We start from the raw sequence: 20,274 nt of genomic DNA, 5'->3' as shown, positions 1-20,274 counted from the left end.
ATACGCATGTATATGAGCGTTTGCGTTTGTATTATGTTTCTCGAAAAAACAACTAACAAATCTTAAACAACTTTTCTAAGATGGAGGAAGTATCAACTTGCTCTAAGCAGGAAGAATCTCTAAGATGGAGTTATATATTCCTACTACCATGTGCCAATTGATGCGCACCACGAGACAACTTGCATTAACCGATGATACAAATATATTTTTGAAATGGGTAGTATTATCTAGCCTCTACATTAACCGATGCACGTAGCTTATTTTATTGCACAGATTTGAAGTTTAGCGTTTACAATTGATGGATCACATGGAGCTTCCATAATCGAATATTACAGCTAGCACAATTTGTTTGTTAGCTTGCAACTAGTCAGTAGCAAGAAACTAAACAAGTGCAATTTGTTATTTCTAAGCTCTTCTTTAAGATCCCCTAAAAAAAAGCTCTTCTTTAAGACGTCCCCTGGTCAACATGCCACAGCGACATGTGCCTCGCTGCTTGCAGCAGATCTGTTCATCGACTCACAAAGTCTCTTTGACAATGGTGCTTTTTTGGATCTTGCGGCGGTGGAGGTTCGGCGTTTCTTCTAGCGTTCGTCTCGGCGGCGTTGGAGTTGGACGGCGGCCGCTGGTTACGATAGTTGCATGAAACCCTAGGGATCATTTTGTATTTTTTGTTTTTTTAGAATTTTATCTGCAAATTTAGGATAATCATTTTATCCTGGTTTGTTTTTTAGTTTCCACATGTGTTGCTTCATGTAACTTAGTTTTTGATTAATGAAATATATGATTTCTTAAAAAAAATTCTTCTTTAAGAAGGCCATCTGCCGGTGCTGCGTAGGCGCGTCACAGTCACACACACACTTACAACTCTCTTACTTCACCTCACGGTAGAGAAGAAACACCAATCCCAAGGAGAGATCTAGCCATGGCGGACCTCGTGGTTGGCATGGCCAAGTCGGTGGTGGAGGGGACGCTCGGCAAGGCCCAGGCGGCGATCGACCAGGAGGACAAGTTGCGGCAGAGCGCGCAGCGCAACCTGGTGTTCATCGCCGGCGAGTTCCAAATGTTGCAGTCCTTCCTGCAAGTCGCCGACGGCGCGCGCCTGCAGAACGTGGTGGTGAAAACATGGGTGAGGCAGATCCGCGACCTCGCATATGACGTGGAGGACTGCATCGAGTTCGTTGTCCACCTCGACAGGAGGAACCGCTGGTGGCTCCGCTTGCTCCAGCCAGTTCGCTGGGTCATGCCCTGCTTGGCACCGCTTCAGCTCGACCAGGCGGTCGACGAGCTGGACCAGCTCAAGGCGAGGGTGGAGGACGTGAGCATGAGGAACGCCCGCTACAGCCTAATCAGCGACTCCGGCTCCAGGGCAGAGCAACAGCCAGTGTCCGACGGCGCGACGGCATTCAACAGGCTCATCAAGGCCACGTGGCAAGGCAGCCTCACCCAGCTGCTCGTCGACACAGAATGTGGTGATGACGTTGGTGTAATCTCGGTGTGGGGCACAGGTCGTGGAGATCTTGGGACGACATCCATCCTCTGGAGCGCCTATACTGATCCCCGAAAGAACTTTGCCTGTCGTGCTTGGGTGAAGCTCGGGCACCCATTTAATCAAGATGAGTTCGTGCGGTCCCTTATGGCTCAGTTCTATTCAGACACTTGTCATCAAGAAGAAGAAAAAGAAATCCTACCTGTAGAGAAGATGAAGGCCGGGCAAGGCCATCTCCTTGACGAGTTCGTGCGGTATGTCAAGGAGAAGAGGTTTCTCATCGTCCTGGAAGACCTGTCCAGCATGGAACAGTGGAATACTATCAAGACGTTTTTTCCCAAGAGAAACAACGGCAGCTGCATCGTCGTGTCTACACAGCAACTCGAGGTTGCAAGCTTGTCCGTGGGACATCCATACCATGTGAGGCAGCTATCAACTGAGCATTCTGTCTATGCCTTCTTCAAAATGGTAAGTCTAACTCCCTTGGTACAGTCCTTATGCAGAAAAAAGTTGCTCCCCTAATTTTCTTTATTTTACTCGTCATTTTAAGGCACTAGGACAGTCCACCTTACATAATATTGAGCATTGCATCATCTAACTTTGTTTTCTTACGAAAATTACAAAACATCTCTGCAAGAAGAAAATATGAAACATCTTTTGGATGTGTTAGCACGCATTCCTTCTTTAAAATGGGACACATAACTGCAAGTTTAGTGAAAACTATGTTCTCCTTTTTTCCATTGACTTCTTTAACATTCCCGTCATCTATAGACAGTTTTTTTTGAAATGGGGGATACACCCTAGGCTCTGCATTAATCGATGCATACAACATGTTTTATTCAGTGTTTAAAATAGTGTGCTGAATAAAATATCAACAGCTTCCTCCAAATGATGTAGACGCTAAATCGTGCTAATAGCATGCTATATTTTAAATAGCATTTCATGAAAGGATATCGAATATAGCCTAAAATTAAAGATTTTTAGCAAAAATAAAGGATATAATGGCGAACAATACCTACATAACAATATACAAAAATAGTCATCCAATTTTCTAAAAGACTAACATCAACATCCCATGGGGAAACCTCATAGTATAAACAGCATTAGCGATGTCATCATCAGATTGAAATGAGGAACAATCAAATTCTAGTTCATCGTTGGGACAAATAGGAAGCAACTTCTTCTTCATCCCAAGGAGGAAGAACTCGAGTCTTTGGGTCAATAGGCGGGGAAAAACATAGCGAGCTAACGGTATAACATTTTAGCATGATATAGCGTGCTATTTCAAAAATAGCACCATAGAGAGCAAAATTAATGTAGTTTAGCGTGGAATCTTCATTTATGCTATAGCAAGCTATTAGCGCCTAAATAAGACACTATTTTTAACCATGGTTTTATTACAAGGTTCAACATTTAGTTTACAAACAGAAGGTCGATACATATATCAACCAACGAAAAAGAAGCAACAAATAGCACGACATATGACAGCAATCCGTTCTGCAATCTACTATTAAGCCACCAACCATACCACAAAAACCATCGGCAGCCGTTTGCATCCAGTGGTTCAAGACTCCCTCTGATCCAGCGGTAGTAGGAAAGAAGATAGTTGAATCCAGTGTGTAGCCAAAAGGATAACCTGGAAAAAATGTGCCTCTCATCTTGTTGGTTAAGGCATGGAGACAGTCAAGTGTCTCCTTATTACTTAACCAAAAATATCTCCATGCCTAGATAGCATGCTTTCTCTTATATACTCCCTGTTTCTGAAAATATGTTGCATACATCTAAGCAAAGTAAAAGTTGGTAAAATTTAACCAATTATATAAAAAATTATATCAAATTTTTGAATATGAAATTAATATTATTAGAATCATCATGAAATATATTTTCATGTTGTATAAATTTCATATTATAGATATTGATATTTTTTTATAAAGATGGCAAAAATTTGTAAAGTTTGACTTCGACTAAAAATTATACACTATATATTTTGGAGTGGAGGGAGTACTCGGATGCATCCCAAAGTTAATTTGCTTCAAATAGATCATAGAGGGACCTGTGGATATGAGTTGCCATCGGAAGACGCAACAAATGCATTCATCTAGGTAACACGGATTTTTAGCTTATGGGTGCTACGCTCCCCTATAGATCCACCGCGTAGATTTCCTTTGAGATTGTCCAAAGCAAAGTCAGGAAAAATCGGTTGGGGGTGCATCTATTCTGTCTCAGTACATGTCAGTACATGAATCAAGAATCATATGGCAATGAAAAATCCCACCACCAAGTCCCTTAGAGCATCTCCGGCCGTTGGGGCTCCGCAGGCCGGCCGAAGTCCGACGCTAAATAGCGCCGGATGGATGTAAAAATTGGTGTGGGAAGACCCATTTTCCCAGCCGCGAGCCCAGGATGGATGAAAGTATTTTGATGAAATACGGCGATTTCAGACAAATTTGGGCGAAACTCGTTCAAACATAAGCAAAATTTAATGATATTTAACATATACAGGCGACTTCATACATAAATAGGCCGAACTGGTACATATATTTGAATTCGGCGATGGGATAACTTAAACTTAAACTAAAACCGGTCTCCTACATGCCGAAATGGCGGTAGAAGGTCGTGTAGTCCGTGTCGTCGTCGTCGTCGCTCAAGCTGGCGGCGTCCTGGGGCGGCGCCGCCTCTTACCAGCGGCTTGAACCCTGGCCAGCATCGCCGGCGCGTGGCGGCGTCGGCCGGTAGATGTCGTCGTCGCTGCTCTCCTCGAGCTTGATCACCTCCCTGGGCGCGACGTTCCTTCCCGCGGCTGGTGCAGTGGCACGGGCGGCAAGTTGCCGCGCGGCGGCCGGGTCCATCAGCCGCCGCTGCTGCTCCGCTTCCTGGCGCTCCCAGTCCCGCCTGGACCACTCCAGTGCGGCGTTGATGGGGAGGCTGTTCTCGGCGGGCACCAGGTCCTTCAGTGACCTGGCGATCGCCTCCGCCACCGCGGCGTCCTCCGCGCGCTTCGCCTCCTACTCGGCGAGCTGGTTGGCGGCGGCCGCGGCGGCCTCCTTCTTCGACGACTTCCTCTTCCGCCCGTGCTGCGGAGAGGAGGGTTGGTCGCGGATGATGAGGGCGCCGATGCTGCGCCCTCTGGTCGGCGGTGGAGAAGCCTGTTCCTTCTTGACGAAGGCCGATGTCGAAGGAGACGCCGACTCCTTCTTGATGATGACCGGCGTCGACCTGCCGGACCTGGACGCCGATATCGAGCCAGACGAGGAGGAGGACGGCACCATCCTCCTCGGCATCCAGGAACGGGGTAGTTCCTTGACGGGGTAGTTCCCGCCGTCGATGTGCGCGAGCACATTCGGGAGGGTGCGGCCAGGCGCACTCCACCACCGGCGGTGGCCGGCGGCGTTGTTCCTTGCCGGAGGAGGAGGAGGGCCGTCATACGTGGAGAGTTCGCGCTTGTACCTGCGCCGGAAGAACTCGGTCCACGCTTCGTAGTTGTTGGGGAAGAAGCGTGGCTCCGCGCGCTGCTCGTCACTAAGAGTGACGAGCACCGCGTCGATCTCCGCCTCGAGGGTGACCCGACCCATCGGCAGCGGCGGGATCGGCACGCCGCGCGCGCTCAGTCTCCATCCTCCCGGCGCGCGGAAGTCTGGCGGCGCCGGGTAGCCCGCCATGTGGAGGAGCCGCCCCTCCCATTGGCGGAAAGAGTGGCGGCCGAAGCCATTGTTGGCCGCGCCATCGTTCGCCATTGCTTGATCGCCGCTGGTTCGTTCGAGATCGGGGAAGATTTGGGGAAGGTGAGCGAGGTGAATGCGGGGCAGACGCGGTAGTTCGGCGATAAATAGAGGTAGCTGCGCGTGATACCGAGGCGACGGCATTAACTCGCCGCGTGGAAGCTACGGGTCCGTTGAATACTGACCGGTGGCAGGCTTTTACAGCGCGCGGAAGACGATGCGATGAGGACGACGATCGGTGTCTCTCGCCGACAAGTTGGGGTCACCAGACGCGCGGGAAGTTTCCTCGGCGTTTCCCACACTTTCGTTTCGTTCGGAGTCCCCGAGCGCTCCCCGGGGTCCGGGAATGGCCTGGGCTCTCCGAACGGATGAAAGGCCTATTCCGAACGAAAACGAGAAACCGGGGGCATGACTGGACCATTTTCGTCCATCCGGATGACAAAACACGGTCCTGGGAGCCTCTTCAGAGAGACGGCTGGGGATGCTCTTATAGCAGAGAGGCCATCTCCTTCTCTCACCGGAGCTCCAACGATAAGACGACCACACAAAAACACGAATATACAAATATATCCTTCACCTTAAAAGACACAACTGTACCTTGTTCGAATGTCCCAGGCACAAAATAAGAGCAAAATAATGATGTCCAAAATTGAATGTCAAGCCTGATTCAGCTGTGCAATATGATGTTACCTCTGCAGATCCAGCACACCCTTCGTCGATCCAGCCCCTCTCACTCAGATCCCCATGTCAATCTACCTCAACACCTAGAGTTTCTAAGATTAAACCATCCGTACGAGAGAAAGCAAGCCAAATCCATGAAAAACGGAAGGGGGACCTTGCCCTACCTTAAGCAGCAATGGAGGGAGGGGAGGGGGAAGTGGGGCAGGGGGTCGCACCGGAGCAGCCAGGGGCGCAGCTGCTCTAGCTGGTGGGCCGGGGAGGAGGCGTGCGAGCTGGGAAGTGAGACGAAGAGGCACGCCCTTCTCTGTGTTGCTTGTACTCCCCCTCTCACAGTTTATTAGGTGTATACGTATCCCTAGATTGTAAATTTGATTAAGTTAGCATTTGTTATATGTTATAAAAATTATATCATTAAAAAGAATAGATATTCTTTTTTCTAATGATATAATTTTTACATTATATAATTTAAATTATATAGATTAAATTGGCGACCTAGGGATACGGGAAAGACTAATAAACTGAGATGGAGGGAGTACGTGAAAACAGCAGGAGGTAGTTTAGTCAATTCAAATAGAATAGGAGCACATTTCAAATAGAATAGGCGTCCTCGTTTTACGTGTTTTTTGTTTATCCAAAAATTACTTTAAATAGATAAAAATTGTTTGTATGAAATTAGTTTCATTAAAAAATATTTTTCAATATGAATTCAACGATACTAATTACATATAATATAATTAATATAATCAAAACTTTGTTCCTCAATTTTTATGTTCAAAATTCATCTTTAAATACACGTGCGCTTTATTTCTTGAAACAGAGGTAGTACTACCTAACTGATGAATACTCCCTCCGTTTCTTAACTTAGGGCGTATGGTTTTTCGTTAAAGGTTAAGGCGCGGGTCAGATGGGATCAATAATGTTCCGAGAATGTCCCGTCTTGTTTCCCTGCATCTCGTATCCCCTCCTAGCATCTTGCTCGAGAAATCCACACCAGGGCATGCTATCGCTGGTTGCCTCTCCGCTCTGGTGGCCGGCGAAGGTCCTCTCGGCCAGGCTCGGGGCCGCCGTGCCCGCGCTCGCCGGGACGGGGGGCGCCGCCGCTTGACTTCACCCGGGCATCCTGCACGCGCTCGCCAGGGCAGGGGACGTAGTCGTCTTTGGTCCAGCGCAGATGCGCCGCGCTCGCTGCCAACGACACCGGTGCTTCCTCATCTCCTCCCATGTCGCTCCCTTCTGCCGTCCGTCGACCCGCACCATGGCGCCGACCGCCAGCTCACCCATGGCACCATAGCCCTAACAAACATCCGCGGCGGCAGCATGGCTTCAATTCCGGCTAATTGCTGCTCTCTGTCGACCTCCGATACGGAGTGCTGGTAATTGGGGAAGGGGTTTACCGTTTACGGATGGGTGGACTCGTGGAGACATGGTTCGTATACGCCTTAATCCTGTGTGTTAACTCCGTAGCTGGAAATGGTGTTAGAGGCAACCATTTTTAGTATCCTTAATTACCCAACGCAAACGGATACAAATCGTGTCTGAATATGCCTTGGGCAGCTGGTGATGCCCTAAGACCACCACTGCCACAACAGACAACACGATGCAAGAATCTTCTTATCCGTGTCTAATTCCACAATTGCTTCAATCATTTCCTTTGGAGTCTGCATATCCCACATGCGATTACACATTTCTGAAAGCTCAAGGTTCAAGCTCGCCCCGTACATGTCCATCCATTTTGCACTTGACAAACAAATGTGCACCGTCCTCTCTAGACGTTGACAACATACACACAACCCAATCACACTTCAGTCCCCTCCTATATTTCCTCGGTTCTCGAATAAGTGGATGTTTAGATTTAAAATTTGTCCATAAAAGAGTGTATTTTTTACTTTTCAATGCACTTTAAAGTACATAAGGTCAGCCATAGTGGTAAGTATCATGTAGTAATATCATATATATGATACTTGTATATGGTACTATCTATATAGTGGTTAGTATCATGAAGTAGTATCATAGACATTATATTTATTGCTGTTTAGAATCTCAATGCAAATTTGTGCACAAGATTTGTTTGACATTAACTTTTCTGGTGACATGCGCTATGATACAACATCCACCCATGTTACTCTAATTCCCTCTCTCGGTCTCTCCTCCTTGATTAGCTACCACATCAGCATTTTTGTGGGACCAATATGCATTATACTAGCTACGATACTTAGTATCATGCACATTGTTCCCACAAAAGTCGATAAGGCCGGCCATAGTGGTAAGTATCATTTAGTAATATCATGCATATGATACTTGTATATGGTACTATCTATATAGTGGTTAGTATCATGAAGTAGTATCATATATAGGCATGCTATATTTATTGCTTTATAGAATTTCAATGAAAATTTGTGCACAAGATTTATTTGCATTAACTTTTCTCGTGACAATGCCCTATGATACAGTATTCACCTATGTTATTCTAATCTCCTCTCTCCTCTTTAGTTAGTTGCCACATCAACATTTTTGTGGGACCAATATGCATCATACTGGCTATGATACTAATCTCATTGCACGGAAATCAAGCCCAATAACATCTACTACCTTCATTTCAAGGAATAAAGCGCACACGTATTTTAAGATGAACTTTGACCATAAAAATTGACTAACAAAATCTTGATTATATTATTTGTAATTAGCACCGTTGGATTCGTACTGAAAAGCACTTTCTAATGATACTAATTTCATATAAATAATTTTTATATGTTTGAAGTAATTCTTGATCAAACATAAAACACGTAAAACGAGGACGCCTTATTCCTTCACATGATCTCCTCTTTTTTATGCAATTACCTCATGGAAGGTGGAAAAAAATTAAAGAATAAAATGAGTTGTACATTTCCAATGCAAATCTTAATCTTTCTTGGAAAATTGAAACATCCACTAATCTATTTACTCACTGTGTATCGTACTACCATGGCCTCACTGTGTTTTTACTTGTAGGCATCTCAACTCAAGGGAGAGAATAATCCACCCGACAGCACCGGTAAAAAGGTAGCAGCCGAGAAGTGGATAAAGGACCATGGCCTTGTAGGGCGTGAGTCAGCAGTCAAGGATCTTTACATAATTTGTAGGAAAGAGGCATTCGGAGTCTACCAAGTTATGTCGGTGTGGGGGATAGCCGGAATTGGAAAATCGGTTCTCGTCAAGCACCTGTTCTGCCAAAAAATTCTTAGGAGCAGGGTGTATAACAAGTATGCTTGGGTGGAATTATCCCATCCTTTTGATTTATGGGACTTCTGTCGGAGCTTACTTTTGAGTTTTGAATCACAATACCTTCAAGCGTCGAATGCCAAACATGGTACAATGGGAAGCGAAAACCCTGTTGCAGAGTGTCGTGAGATGCTGAGATTCTCGTGCTTCATCGTTATTGATGGTCTGAAGTCCACGGAAGAATGGGACATGATAAAAAATGAATTGGCATATGATCAAGATAATCGGACCGTCATTGTCGTCATTACCACTGATGAAAGAATTGCCACACATTGCCGTGGATCTAAAGGACCACTCACTTATCATGTTAAACCTATGGAACCTGAAGCAGCACTGCAACTGTTCAATGAGGTGTGTTTTTGTTACTTCTATCTACTTTCCTTCATATGCTTCCGTACAAGCTTTTCGACTCTCTATGCATGAATTCATTATATTTGTTCTCCTTCACAGGATGTACAACTAATTACAGCACGTCTGCATTGCAATGTTTTTTCTTCTTAACTTCGACGTACATAAATGCGCAATTATATTTCTCCTTACAAAATTTCTTACAACTTTTTTCTGTGAAAAAGAAAAAATGTACAGTTTTTCTTTCTTTAGGTCTCGGTTCCATTGATATTGCTGGTTTCTACGCGTACGTTACTGTCAGTCAATATAATTTTATGCTTTCAGTTGAGAATTCTTTGATCCAAAGAAGTCTATTAATTAGTATCATTTGAATACTTTCAGTAACTAAGGAGAAATTGCCAGGTGGTCTCATTCAAAAAGTACTTCCATTTTGGGATAGCTGGTTTTCAATCTCCATATATAGTTTAAAAATGTTAGTCTGGAGCTGTCTAGTTGTGTAGTTTGAATGTTTCAGGAACCGGCCGGTCATAGTCCACTACTAAAAATAATGCACTTAAATCCAAATGCACAAACAAGGTCTTACATGGATCGGACATAATCTACTCGTGAATAATATTCTCTAAGCTGCATTCTTCATGGATTCATGACCAAGTCACACAAATGTATGCAATCATAAAACTACAAACAAACATTAGTTAAAATTTTAGAGACATGAAAATGAATCTAAATGTTTTCTTTCTAAAAAATTGCATGTCCCACCGTAGGCTGAGCACTGAGAAAAACTGTGAAAATTTAGATCCATTTAGAAAAACTGTAAAAAATTGCATGTCCCACCGTAGGCTGAGCACTGAGAAAAAAGTTGTGTTTTACAAGGTTGTACTTGGTAATAATTATTTTTCTTCAAAGATACCAAGCAAATATCTTTATCTTTAGCGGTATCTTTATTTTTAAAATAATATTTTGTTTTCCTTTTTTGGGGGCAAAATAAAAAATTCCAACATGCACCTCTGGCTGGATCAATGTTCTATAAGTGGAGTAAACTAAGGATTTACTAGTATAATGTAGATTCCATTCAAATTCCTCTTCCCCTTGCAATAATTGGACATTTGTCAATTGCTTTAGCAAAGCATTGCAGATGCAAACCTGATGTTGAATTGAATCAGCTTTCAGCCCTCCCGCACCCTCCCCAGCCCCAACCCTCCCGCACCCTCCCAAACCCCAACCCTCCCGCTGCCACCGCCGGTAGCGCCGCCGGGCAAAGCTTGTGTGGCGTGGCGGTGGCGGCGGTTCTCCTCCTGCTGCGTGGGGAGGCGGCGGCCAAGACCTTCCTCGACGGAACGAGATCCTCTAACGTAATGAATAAAACTGCAGAGGGACATAGTTGGCCGTAGTCCGTCCGTTGAGCATCCGATGGCAGCAGAGAGAGTCCTGTGAAAACACAGCTACGTCTCGACGAAAATCCCAGTTCAATGAACGTGATAGGAAAAACAGCTCCGTCTCCGGAAAAAAAAGCATCCCGTCGTCACCTTCGCTCGCCATTTCCGCTCGCCCGCGAAGCTAGCCGGCAGGCCCAGCACTCAACCACGCCGGCGAGGCCGCTCCGAACCAGCTCTCATGTCGTAATGGTCGCGGCGCTTGACCTCTACGTTGCCGCTCCTTCGGTGCATGCCGGCCGCGTCCTCCAAGAGGAGCAGGAGCCTGTGTCGGGTATGTCACCTAGCTCGACCTCAGCATTGTCGCTTGGCTGGTGCTTGTCGGCCGCGTCCTCTAAGCGGAGGAGACGGAGTAGTGCCGTCCGGGTCGCCGGCCTCATCCTCCGTTGCCGCCACCGTTCCGCATGCTGCTCACCTAGTCACCTCCATCTGTTGCCGTTTGACTGAAGTACGTGGGCTTCGGACTGGTTGGTGTTTTTACAGGATTCTCGCTCCTGCCGTCGGATGCTCAACGGATGGACTGCAACCAACTATGTCCCTCTGCAGTTTTATGTTGTACGTCAGAGGATCTCGTTCCTCCTCGACGTTGGCGGCAGAGGGTGGGGACGGTGGCGACTTGATCTGGGATGCAGATCTCGTCTTCGATCTGTGCCGCAACTCCTGCTGCATCTCTCCGCCTCCCGATGGCGCGAGGTAGTGCTCCTGGGCATCTCCCACGACACGAGGACAGCTGGGGCAGCAGCCCTGGGTATGATGGCGGAGGCGGCTCTCTTCTTCGCCAGAGATGGCCGGCCAGAGGTTGGTGTGGTGGGTCTAATAATCCGTCACTAAGTCCTAGCGGAGTGGCAGAAGGTATTGTAGCCAGCGATGGTCGGTTGGTGGCATGTTAACGCATGGCCATCCTAGTTTTCTCAAGTGGAGGGTTGGTGTTGCTGCTTTGCCTCGGCCGGCCTGGGATGGTCGGCGGCGTTGGGCCCCGACCTGAATAATGGTGGCGGTCCTATGAGTCTCTCTGTGTGAAGATGAAGACCTCCTGAGGCATGTCCGTCTTGATCTGGCCGAAGTGATGAGTTCTGGAAGGCTCCGCCAGCGAATGTAACAGTCCATCTTATGCCCGGAGTTTGCTGGATCGGGTGGTACTCGGTCGTGCGCACCAATGCTTTTATTCCAACCGTTTGGTTCTGAAGGGAATGGAGCGAAGCTCTGTTATGTGTTGTCATCAGGTGACATTGATCCATGGTGAAGTCAGAAGAAGAGAATATCATGAAGGCCAGATTGGAGGACTAGCTAAGGGAGGTTCAATTCTCTACGCTGTTGAGGGACTTCCTTGGCGTTCCGGGCTTCGCAATAGTGCTATGTAAGTGGGGGCGACAACGCATGTGAAGTTCAGAGTCCTACCTATCAGGGTGAAAATCCAATGTCTGACCTTAATTGGTTCTGTCTGACAATGACCTTGTTGAAGGCATTGTTTTGAGAGTAGAGATATTATCTTTAGGGTGAAAACCTAAGGCTTTGATCGGGCGATGACGGCGTTGGTGCACTGTTCCCTTCCTGGAAGCGTCGCTTTTAGAGAGTCTGAATTTTAGGTGTTGTCTTGGTAATTGTAGTATTGTTGTTGCTAGGTGCTGGAATAGTGTAGCGGGGCTTTTATTTATTAGTTTTATCTTTCTCTTTTTTGGTGCATCCGTACTGCCATCCAGGGGCGGAGCTGCATAGTCTCACCCTGATGCACAATCATCAGGTTCAACAATTGTTTTTACTAGTTTTTGTAAGCTCAATGAGAAGAGTGCATCAGGTTTGGCGGAAAAATGTGCATCAGGGAGGCAAAAATTTAACTGGCAAAGGCTATAAGCTTGAACGTGCATCAGGGTGATATTCCCTCTAGCTCCGCCCCTGCTGCCATTAGAGTGTTCCGTTGTTACATAGGCTGGGTGTTTTTTTTTCGAGAATACACCTTGCAAGGTGTACTAATCATATAGAAGAAAGGGCAAAAAATCCCGAGCCACGAGTACTAATGCCAACAGGGGGTGGCAGCTCCCCTACAAAAATGAAAGCCTAATCTCCGTCCCGCCACGAAAAAGGAAAATGCCCGGGAAATCCGAAGGACTCCGAGCGGAAAAGCCTAGCTACACGCCACCTCTGAAACTCCTGCCTAATCCTGTGCCGAATGGTCTCCACCGCTGGGGTGGCGCCATTGAACACCATGTCATTCCTATGCCTCCAGATACACCAGAAAACAAGGATGACTGTCGTCCACAAGTCCCTGCGCACCGCACTGGGGCAATGAAGCGAGGTCCACCAGTGCACTATCTCAGAGCCTGCGCCAGGCATCCACTCCAACATGTTCCACCGCGTTAACGCCCACGCTGATGTGGGCATTACCCTTCAGGTAACTAATGTTGCACTACCTCTTGCGGCCCAACCAGGGGCCCATGAAGGCAGTCGATGGCCAGGTGGGCCACTACATCGGTTTCAAAGAAGAATCCTTGAAGAACAAGACAAGGAGACGAAGAATACAAGGAAAGCTTAGAGCTAGGATCCTTTGTAACCTAGTCTTACCCGGACAGATCTCTCGAGACCTGGCTCCCAATATAAGGGCTAGGAGAGAGGTTGCCGACGACACACATAATCTTAGCAATCATAGCCACCACAAGTCTAGAGCTAGGTCCCTGCAGAACTTAGTGTTTCGACGAGATCACAGCCGAAACCTTCGGCACCCCATTGTAACCCGATATTTTCATAATCATGATCAGACAGGCTGGACGTAAGGGTTTTACCTCATCGAGGGCCCCGAACCTGGGTAAATCGCTCTTCCCGCTTGTTTGATAACCGATGTCTCGTGTCAGCCTACAGGATTCCATCTACCCTAAGCCCCTTACGGAGGGCCCCTGGTTGGCCGCAAGAGGACGTCGCTGTCATCGAGAGCATGAGGCACATCTTCGGTTTCCTCCGAATCGCCGTCATCATCCTCTAGCTCTACCCCACTTTCGGGTGTAGGAGGGTAGCACTGAGCGACGGTGGAAGCCTATCAACGGAAAAAGAGACTGTTAAAATTTCGAATAAAGAAGCAGAAACAACATTTGGAACAAGTGCAAAGAAGATTACCTCGGTAGGAAGATGTTTGAGATCAAATGGAGGGCCAGCCGAAACTAGGACGATATTGTCCTTTTGGCTGAAGCGAGTAGGCGCCGCACCTCGTCACGGAGTTCTTCGTCGGACAGGTCGGCTGAGGAGACCCTGAACTTATCGTCTTTGCCGACGGAGAACCAGAACTGATGAGAGCGAGACATCAATGGTTGCACCCGATGTTTTAGAAACACTGCGACTACCTCAGTACCACACATTGTCAGACCTCCTGCATTCTTCAAGTCTAAGACCTTCTCGAAGAGTTGATCGGTTGTGGCACTTTCTTCGACAGTCAAGGTGTTTCGCCAGGATTTCTTCAGCGTGGCCACTAGGACATCTTCAAAAAGGGGCAAGTTGGAGCGCCGCACAACTGGAATATCTCGCAGGTAGAACCATTTCTGGCGCCAGCCCTGGACTGATTCCTTCATCGGAAAGTCGAGGTAGTCAGCCTCTTTTCTAACGACAAAGCCGACGCCGCCAGGAGGACCGTCATTGCCGTTGTGGCATTTGACGTAGAAGATTTTCCTCCACAAGCCCCAATGGGGGTCGATGCCGAGGAACGCCTCGCATAAGGTGATGAAGGATGGAATTTGGGGTCAGCTGACAGAGCTGGACCCCGTACAAAAAGAGAAGGGAGCAAAGGAATTCATGGGCGGGAAGCGAAAGCCCACGATATAAAAAGGCGATGAACATAACAATGAAGCCCTTGGGAGGCCTTGGGCGAGAAGATGAACCTGGGAGGCGAATGTCGTCGTCGGATGTTGAGATGAAGCCAAGCGTCCGCAGCTTGTTCACATCGCGGTTTGAGATGGTGGAGGCGCGCCAATCGTGGCAGACATTGCTAGCGCCTGACAAAGCGCCTGGTTCGGCGGTTCCCTTCCTTTTGCCTATGATGCTCGAGTTCTTGAAAGAAGGAACAGTTGTGAGAGAAGAGATTGAGGAGGAAGATGAGCAATATGGAAGCGTAAAAAGTGAAAATAGTGAAAGGGCCTTTATTTATAGCGAGGACTGTTGGGGAATCGTGGCCATAACTCCAGCAATCGTGGGGAGGTGGACGAGGATCTGATCGTACACGTGTCCAAGCAAGAGAAACGAAACTGGCGGCCCATTACCCCCACTACGCGAGGAAATCGAGAGGGAGCCTCGGTCAATGCACAAGCATTAGTCGTTTCCTAAACTGACCGTGCAGAAGTAGGGTGGGCCCGTTAGGTCAGTCCTGTCAGTCAAACCGCAACAGTTGCTACATCACCCATGATGTCATCAGAAGTATCGATTTCGCAAGGAGCATCCGAAGAGAATTAAAATTATCGAGTGGTTCAACTTGAGTCTACATACGTATGCAAGCATCCGTGCCTAGACTCGGGGGCTACTCCCATCGGAAGCGCTGGACGCGCAACCGACGTAATTTGGGCTCGAAGATTATTGCAAGATAAATTACATCAGAAGTATCTGAAGAAAGGTTCAAGTGATTTGGGCTATACTCTGCACTCGGTTGTAAGCATCCGCGCTCAGACTCGGGGGTTACTCCTATCAGGAGCGCTGAGTGCACACTCGATAAAAGTTTTGACCTCGAAGGTTTTCTGTGCGGTCCAGAATCATGCCCGGGGACTTGATTCTGTGTAGGTTAATATTGTTTTGCCATAGGCAGTTAACCGGTAAAAACCGGGCACGTTACTCAATATCCCTTACGTACTAAATCTTGTTTAGAAGAACTGAAGACCCGATAAAAAGAAAAAAAAATCGGGTGACCGTTTGATGAAAGCTTCGACAGAAGAAAAACATTTGAGTAGTACAACTTGAGACTACGCACGTATGCAAGCATCCGTGCCTAGACTCGGGGGCTACTCCAATCGGAAGCGCTGGACGCGCACCCGATAAAAGAAGACACTGCTATTACAAGGAGGACAAGACCTATCGGCTAAGGTGAATATTCGACAGAAGGCATGCTTTAGTACCTGTCCGAAGTATCTTCGGCCAAACACTCGGGGGCTACTGATGTGGGCATTACCCTTCGGGTAACTAATATTGCACTACCTCTTGCGGCCCAACCAAGGGCCCATGAAGGCAGTCGATGACCAGGTGGGCCACTACGTAGGTTCCAAAGAAGAATCCTTGAAGAACAATACAAGGAGACGAAGAATACAAGGAAAGCTTAGAGCTAGGATCCTTTGTAACCTAGTCGTACCCGGACAGATCTCTCGAGACCTGGCTCCCAATATAAGGGCCGGGAGAGAGGCTGCCGAGGACACACATAATCTTAGCAATCATAGCCATCGCAAGTCTAGAGCTAGGTCCCCGCAGAACTTAGTCTCTCAACGAGATCACAGCCGAAACCTTCGGCACCCCATTGTAACCCGATATTTTCATAATCAAGATCAGACAGGCAGGACGTAAGGGTTTTACCTCATCGAGGGCCCCGAACCTAGGTAAATCGCTCTCCCCGCTTGTTTGATAACCGATGTCTCGTGTCAGCATACATGATTCCATCTACCCTAAGCCCCTTACGGAGGGCATTGCCGAGGAGTACCCTCGACACACGCCCAGACCTCACGGGCGACCACGCAATCAATCAGGAGGTGTTGGAGCATCTCCTGCTCCTGGTCTTAGAGGGGGCAGGCCGCCGTCCAACACCTGTTACGGGACACCAGCCAAGCGAAGAACTTGCAGCTGTATGGCGTGCTCGAGCGCCAAATCTCCAAAGCAACCGGCGCCACTGTACTACCCGCAAAGAAGGTTGCGTAAGCCGACCTCGCGGAGAAATTGCGGTCCGCCGGTCACCGCCACAAGAAGGAGTCCTCTTGCTCCGGGTCCAGGGTGACACCAGCGAGGATGCCCCATAGGTGGAAGAACTTCACCACCGCTGCAGGACTCAGGTTCGGCCCACAATCGCGCAACCACTCCCCGGCGAGGCCATCCTTGACCGAGCGAGCCTTGGCCTTCCGGGTCGGAACCAAATCCACCAAATTGGGCGCATGGTCCGCCACCCCTGGCGCCCTGCAGCCAGCGATCCTTCTAGAATAAAGCTCTGGCCCCATTGCCAACCACCACCGCCGTGGCGGAATCGAAGAGGGCCCGAGCCAGGGGGAACCTTGGTCGCGTCCACTCTCTGTAGCCAGGCCCACTGACAACGTAGCTCCAGGTTGAGGAAATGAAGGTTGGGAAGGCCCAGACCCCCACAGGATTTAGGAGAGGTCACCTTGTCCTAGGCCACCAGGCAGTGGCCGCCACTCACGTCCGCCCTAGCCTTCCACATGAAGCCCCGACAAATCTTCCTGAGCGCTTGCATCGTCTTGGGGGGGATGTCCAGCGACATCATCGCGTGAACCAGAATGGCGCTGAGGGTGGTCTGCACCAGAATCATCCGCCCCCACGGTTGAGCAACCGGGCAGTCCACAGGGGCAGCTGACTTGCTGCCCTTTCCACCACGGGTTGCAGCTGAGCCACGGTAACCTTGCGCAGCCTAAGGGGTAAGCCCAGATACTTGCAGGGCCATCCCTCTACCGAGCACTGCAAAATCGAGTGCGCCAACTCCACTTGCTCCACGGTGCAACGCATAGGGTGGAGGGAGCACTTGGTTCGGTTGGTGCGGAGGCCCGAGGCCTCCCCGAAGTCCTCCACCACCGCTGCACAGTGTATTTGATATCTTCTGATATTAATATATTCTCTTTATCGAAAAGGTCATCAATAGATGTACGGAAGAGTTAGTACCCATGTGTGTTGTACGAAATTGCACAATAGGATGCTCGAGCTAGCTAAATCCGTTATTACTTGTTTCCCCATTTTTCCTCCTCGCCTTTATCGAAAAAAAATTCATCCTCGCATTACAGCGTCATCAAAATTTAAGATATGTAAGGATGGAAACTGCACGACCTGTATACTTTAATTATATCTGGCAATAACACTAATGAAAGTACTCTACGGTCGTGTATCTGATTTGCATTCTAACTGATATTAACTCTTTTTTTGAACAACAGAAATCTATGATGGAAACGTCTGAGTTTTCGGTACTTGAGGAACTTCTTTCGAAATGTGGCGGAATTCCCAGAGTTATAGTAGAAATAGCTGGCTCGATTGCCAGAAGGAGAGTTCGAATTAAGGATCGGGAACGTTATATCAATGATAACTTTGTGCAAGAGTTGGAAACTAATAGAGAGTTTGCCCTTCTATCGGGTCTATTTTATTGGGTGCAGTCCTACTTCCGCAACTGCCCAGATTCCCTCAAGCCATGTATCTTCTACCTGTCAATCTTCACTCCAAAACAGCTCATTCGTCGGAGGCGCCTAGTACGGAGGTGGATTGCAGAGGGTTACTCCAAGGATAACCATGACAAAACTGCGGAAGAGAACGGGGAGGAGCAATTCTCCAACCTCCTCAATCAGAGCATAGTCCAGAAGGGATCCTCAGTGGTGTTGGGTGCTACAAGGATGGTCTCATGCGAAGTAAATGGTTTTTTCCGGGAGTACATCGTCTCAAAACGAATGGAAGAGAACCTTGTGTTTGAACTGGATGGCAGTTGTGCCCCTACCACCCAGCGCACAGGGCGTCACCTTGTCATATCAGAAAGCTGGGTCAGGGACGAAATTGTCTATAACAGCATTGACTTCTCCAAACTACGGTCACTAACAGTGTCCGGAAAATGGGAAAAATTCTTTATCTCTGCAGGTATGAAGCTGCTTCGGGTGCTTGATCTAGAGGATGCATTACATGTAGAGTACAATGATCTTAAGAAGATTATGAAGTGGTTTCCTCGCCTGAAATTCCTCTCACTTCGAGGACACAATGAAATCTGTCAACTACCAAGTTCAATAGGTGATCTGAGGCAGCTCCAGAGTCTGGACCTGAGAGGCACGTCCATAGTCACCCTGCCCGCGAGCGTCACCAAGTTAGAGAAGCTGCAATACATCCGTGTCGGCACCACTACTCCAACAGAGGCACCTCGCCTTCCAGTGTCCCGGTTGTCCCATTACAGCAGAGGTCGTTGTCACTTGGTTGGCATTCAAATGCCTCAAGGAATCCGGAAACTGACGCCGTTGCACACACTTGGTGTTGTCAATGTTAGATCTTCAGGGATAAAGATCTTTCTGGAAGATCTCAAGAAGCTTACCCAACTGCACAAGCTTGGAGTATCCGGTATCGACAAGAGCAACAGGAAAAAGTTTTGGTCTGCCATCTCAGTTCATACCAGCTTGGAATCCTTGTCGGTGCAGTTCGACAAGAACTCTAGTCAAGGTTGCTTCGATGGCATTGCCCTGCCTCAAAACAGCCTGCGGAGCCTTAAACTGTATGGACTTGGAGAGGGACAGCTTAGCAAGCTCATAACCCCTGCGGTAAGCGGTTTAAGCAAGATCGCAAAGATGAACTTGGAGATGGCCATGTTGAAGAAACAGGACGTTAACTCCCTCGGCGAGCTATCAGAATTATGTATTCTCCGCCTTTGTTTCCAGGAGCTTGAAGGAGATGAGCTCAAGTTCTGTACCACAGCGCATTGCTATGAGGTGAACTCTTATTTGAAGCTCAAGGTCCTTGACATCACTTGCAGCAGCGTCTCCGGCTTACCTATAGTTTTTGGGTTAAAAACTATGAAGGAACTAGAGCAGCTTAAGGTTGAGTGGTCCAGCGAGTCGTCAGATCAGTTCTCTGGCCTAAAGAATCTACCTGAACTAAAGGAAGTCTTGCTCAATGGTTCACACATTGAAACATCCGATTGTAGCGTCCTTGCCGAGGATTTCTCCACGAATTTGGGACTAGGGTGGATTTGAGCTTGGGAAAGGGGAAAGGGGAAGAAGGCGAAAGGTAGGAGACGATCTATTTCATTTAACTAGTTAAGTGCCTGTGCAGTTGCTACGGGTACAAATGTTTTTTTTCTTTATCCCATGTGTGAACATATACTAAGTTCTAATATTTCAATGACAATATCATCCAACTGAGGTAAAGATCATATTTTGAGTTACTTATACCATATACTTCTGTCACTCATACACATACAGAAACATCAGATAACTGAAAAGCAATAGCAATGATACATTTGTCACCCCTTCCTCGCCAGCCCATCAGGTTCACCACTTTCACCATGTATATTGTGCCGCAATTGTGCTTCACGATCCATAAAAACACCATAATTCTTCCCTTCAAGCATAACCACATATTAATAAATCAATAAAAATTACAAATAATTCCCAAAAAAATTTCTGCACCCAAAACTTTAAATAACAACATAGTTGAC

General features: G+C 47.7%; 1 protein-coding gene across 1 annotated transcript; it reads left to right on the top strand.

Moving 5' to 3' along the window:
* Positions 1-922: 922 nt before the first annotated feature.
* Positions 923-19,810, top strand: LOC124655636 (disease resistance protein Pik-2-like). Its single transcript, XM_047194500.1, has 5 exons — positions 923-1,954; positions 6,068-6,094; positions 6,433-6,441; positions 8,896-9,495; positions 18,026-19,810. The coding sequence occupies exons 1-5, from the start codon at positions 923-925 to the stop codon at positions 19,808-19,810; spliced, it is 3,453 nt and encodes a 1,150-aa protein (XP_047050456.1).
* The last annotated feature ends 464 nt before the right edge of the window (positions 19,811-20,274 follow it).

The sequence above is a fragment of the Lolium rigidum genome, chromosome 5, assembly GCF_022539505.1.
Source record: "Lolium rigidum isolate FL_2022 chromosome 5, APGP_CSIRO_Lrig_0.1, whole genome shotgun sequence".
NCBI lineage: Eukaryota > Viridiplantae > Streptophyta > Magnoliopsida > Poales > Poaceae > Lolium > Lolium rigidum.
Note: the sequence above shows the minus strand (reverse complement) of the source record. Positions and strands in the feature narration are given on the sequence as shown.

What these genes read in the sequence shown, in the direction of transcription:
- LOC124655636 (XM_047194500.1), top strand. Translation starts at nt 923, where the DNA reads ATGGCGGACCTCGTGGTTGGCATGGCCAAGTCGGTGGTGGAGGGGACG. An exon ending in TCTATGCCTTCTTCAAAATG is followed by an intron (nt 1,955 to 6,067) that starts GTAAGTCTAACT and finishes GCAGCAATGGAG; the next exon opens with GGAGGGGAGGGGGAAGTGGG. An exon ending in CACTGCAACTGTTCAATGAG is followed by an intron (nt 9,496 to 18,025) that starts GTGTGTTTTTGT and finishes TTTGAACAACAG; the next exon opens with AAATCTATGATGGAAACGTC.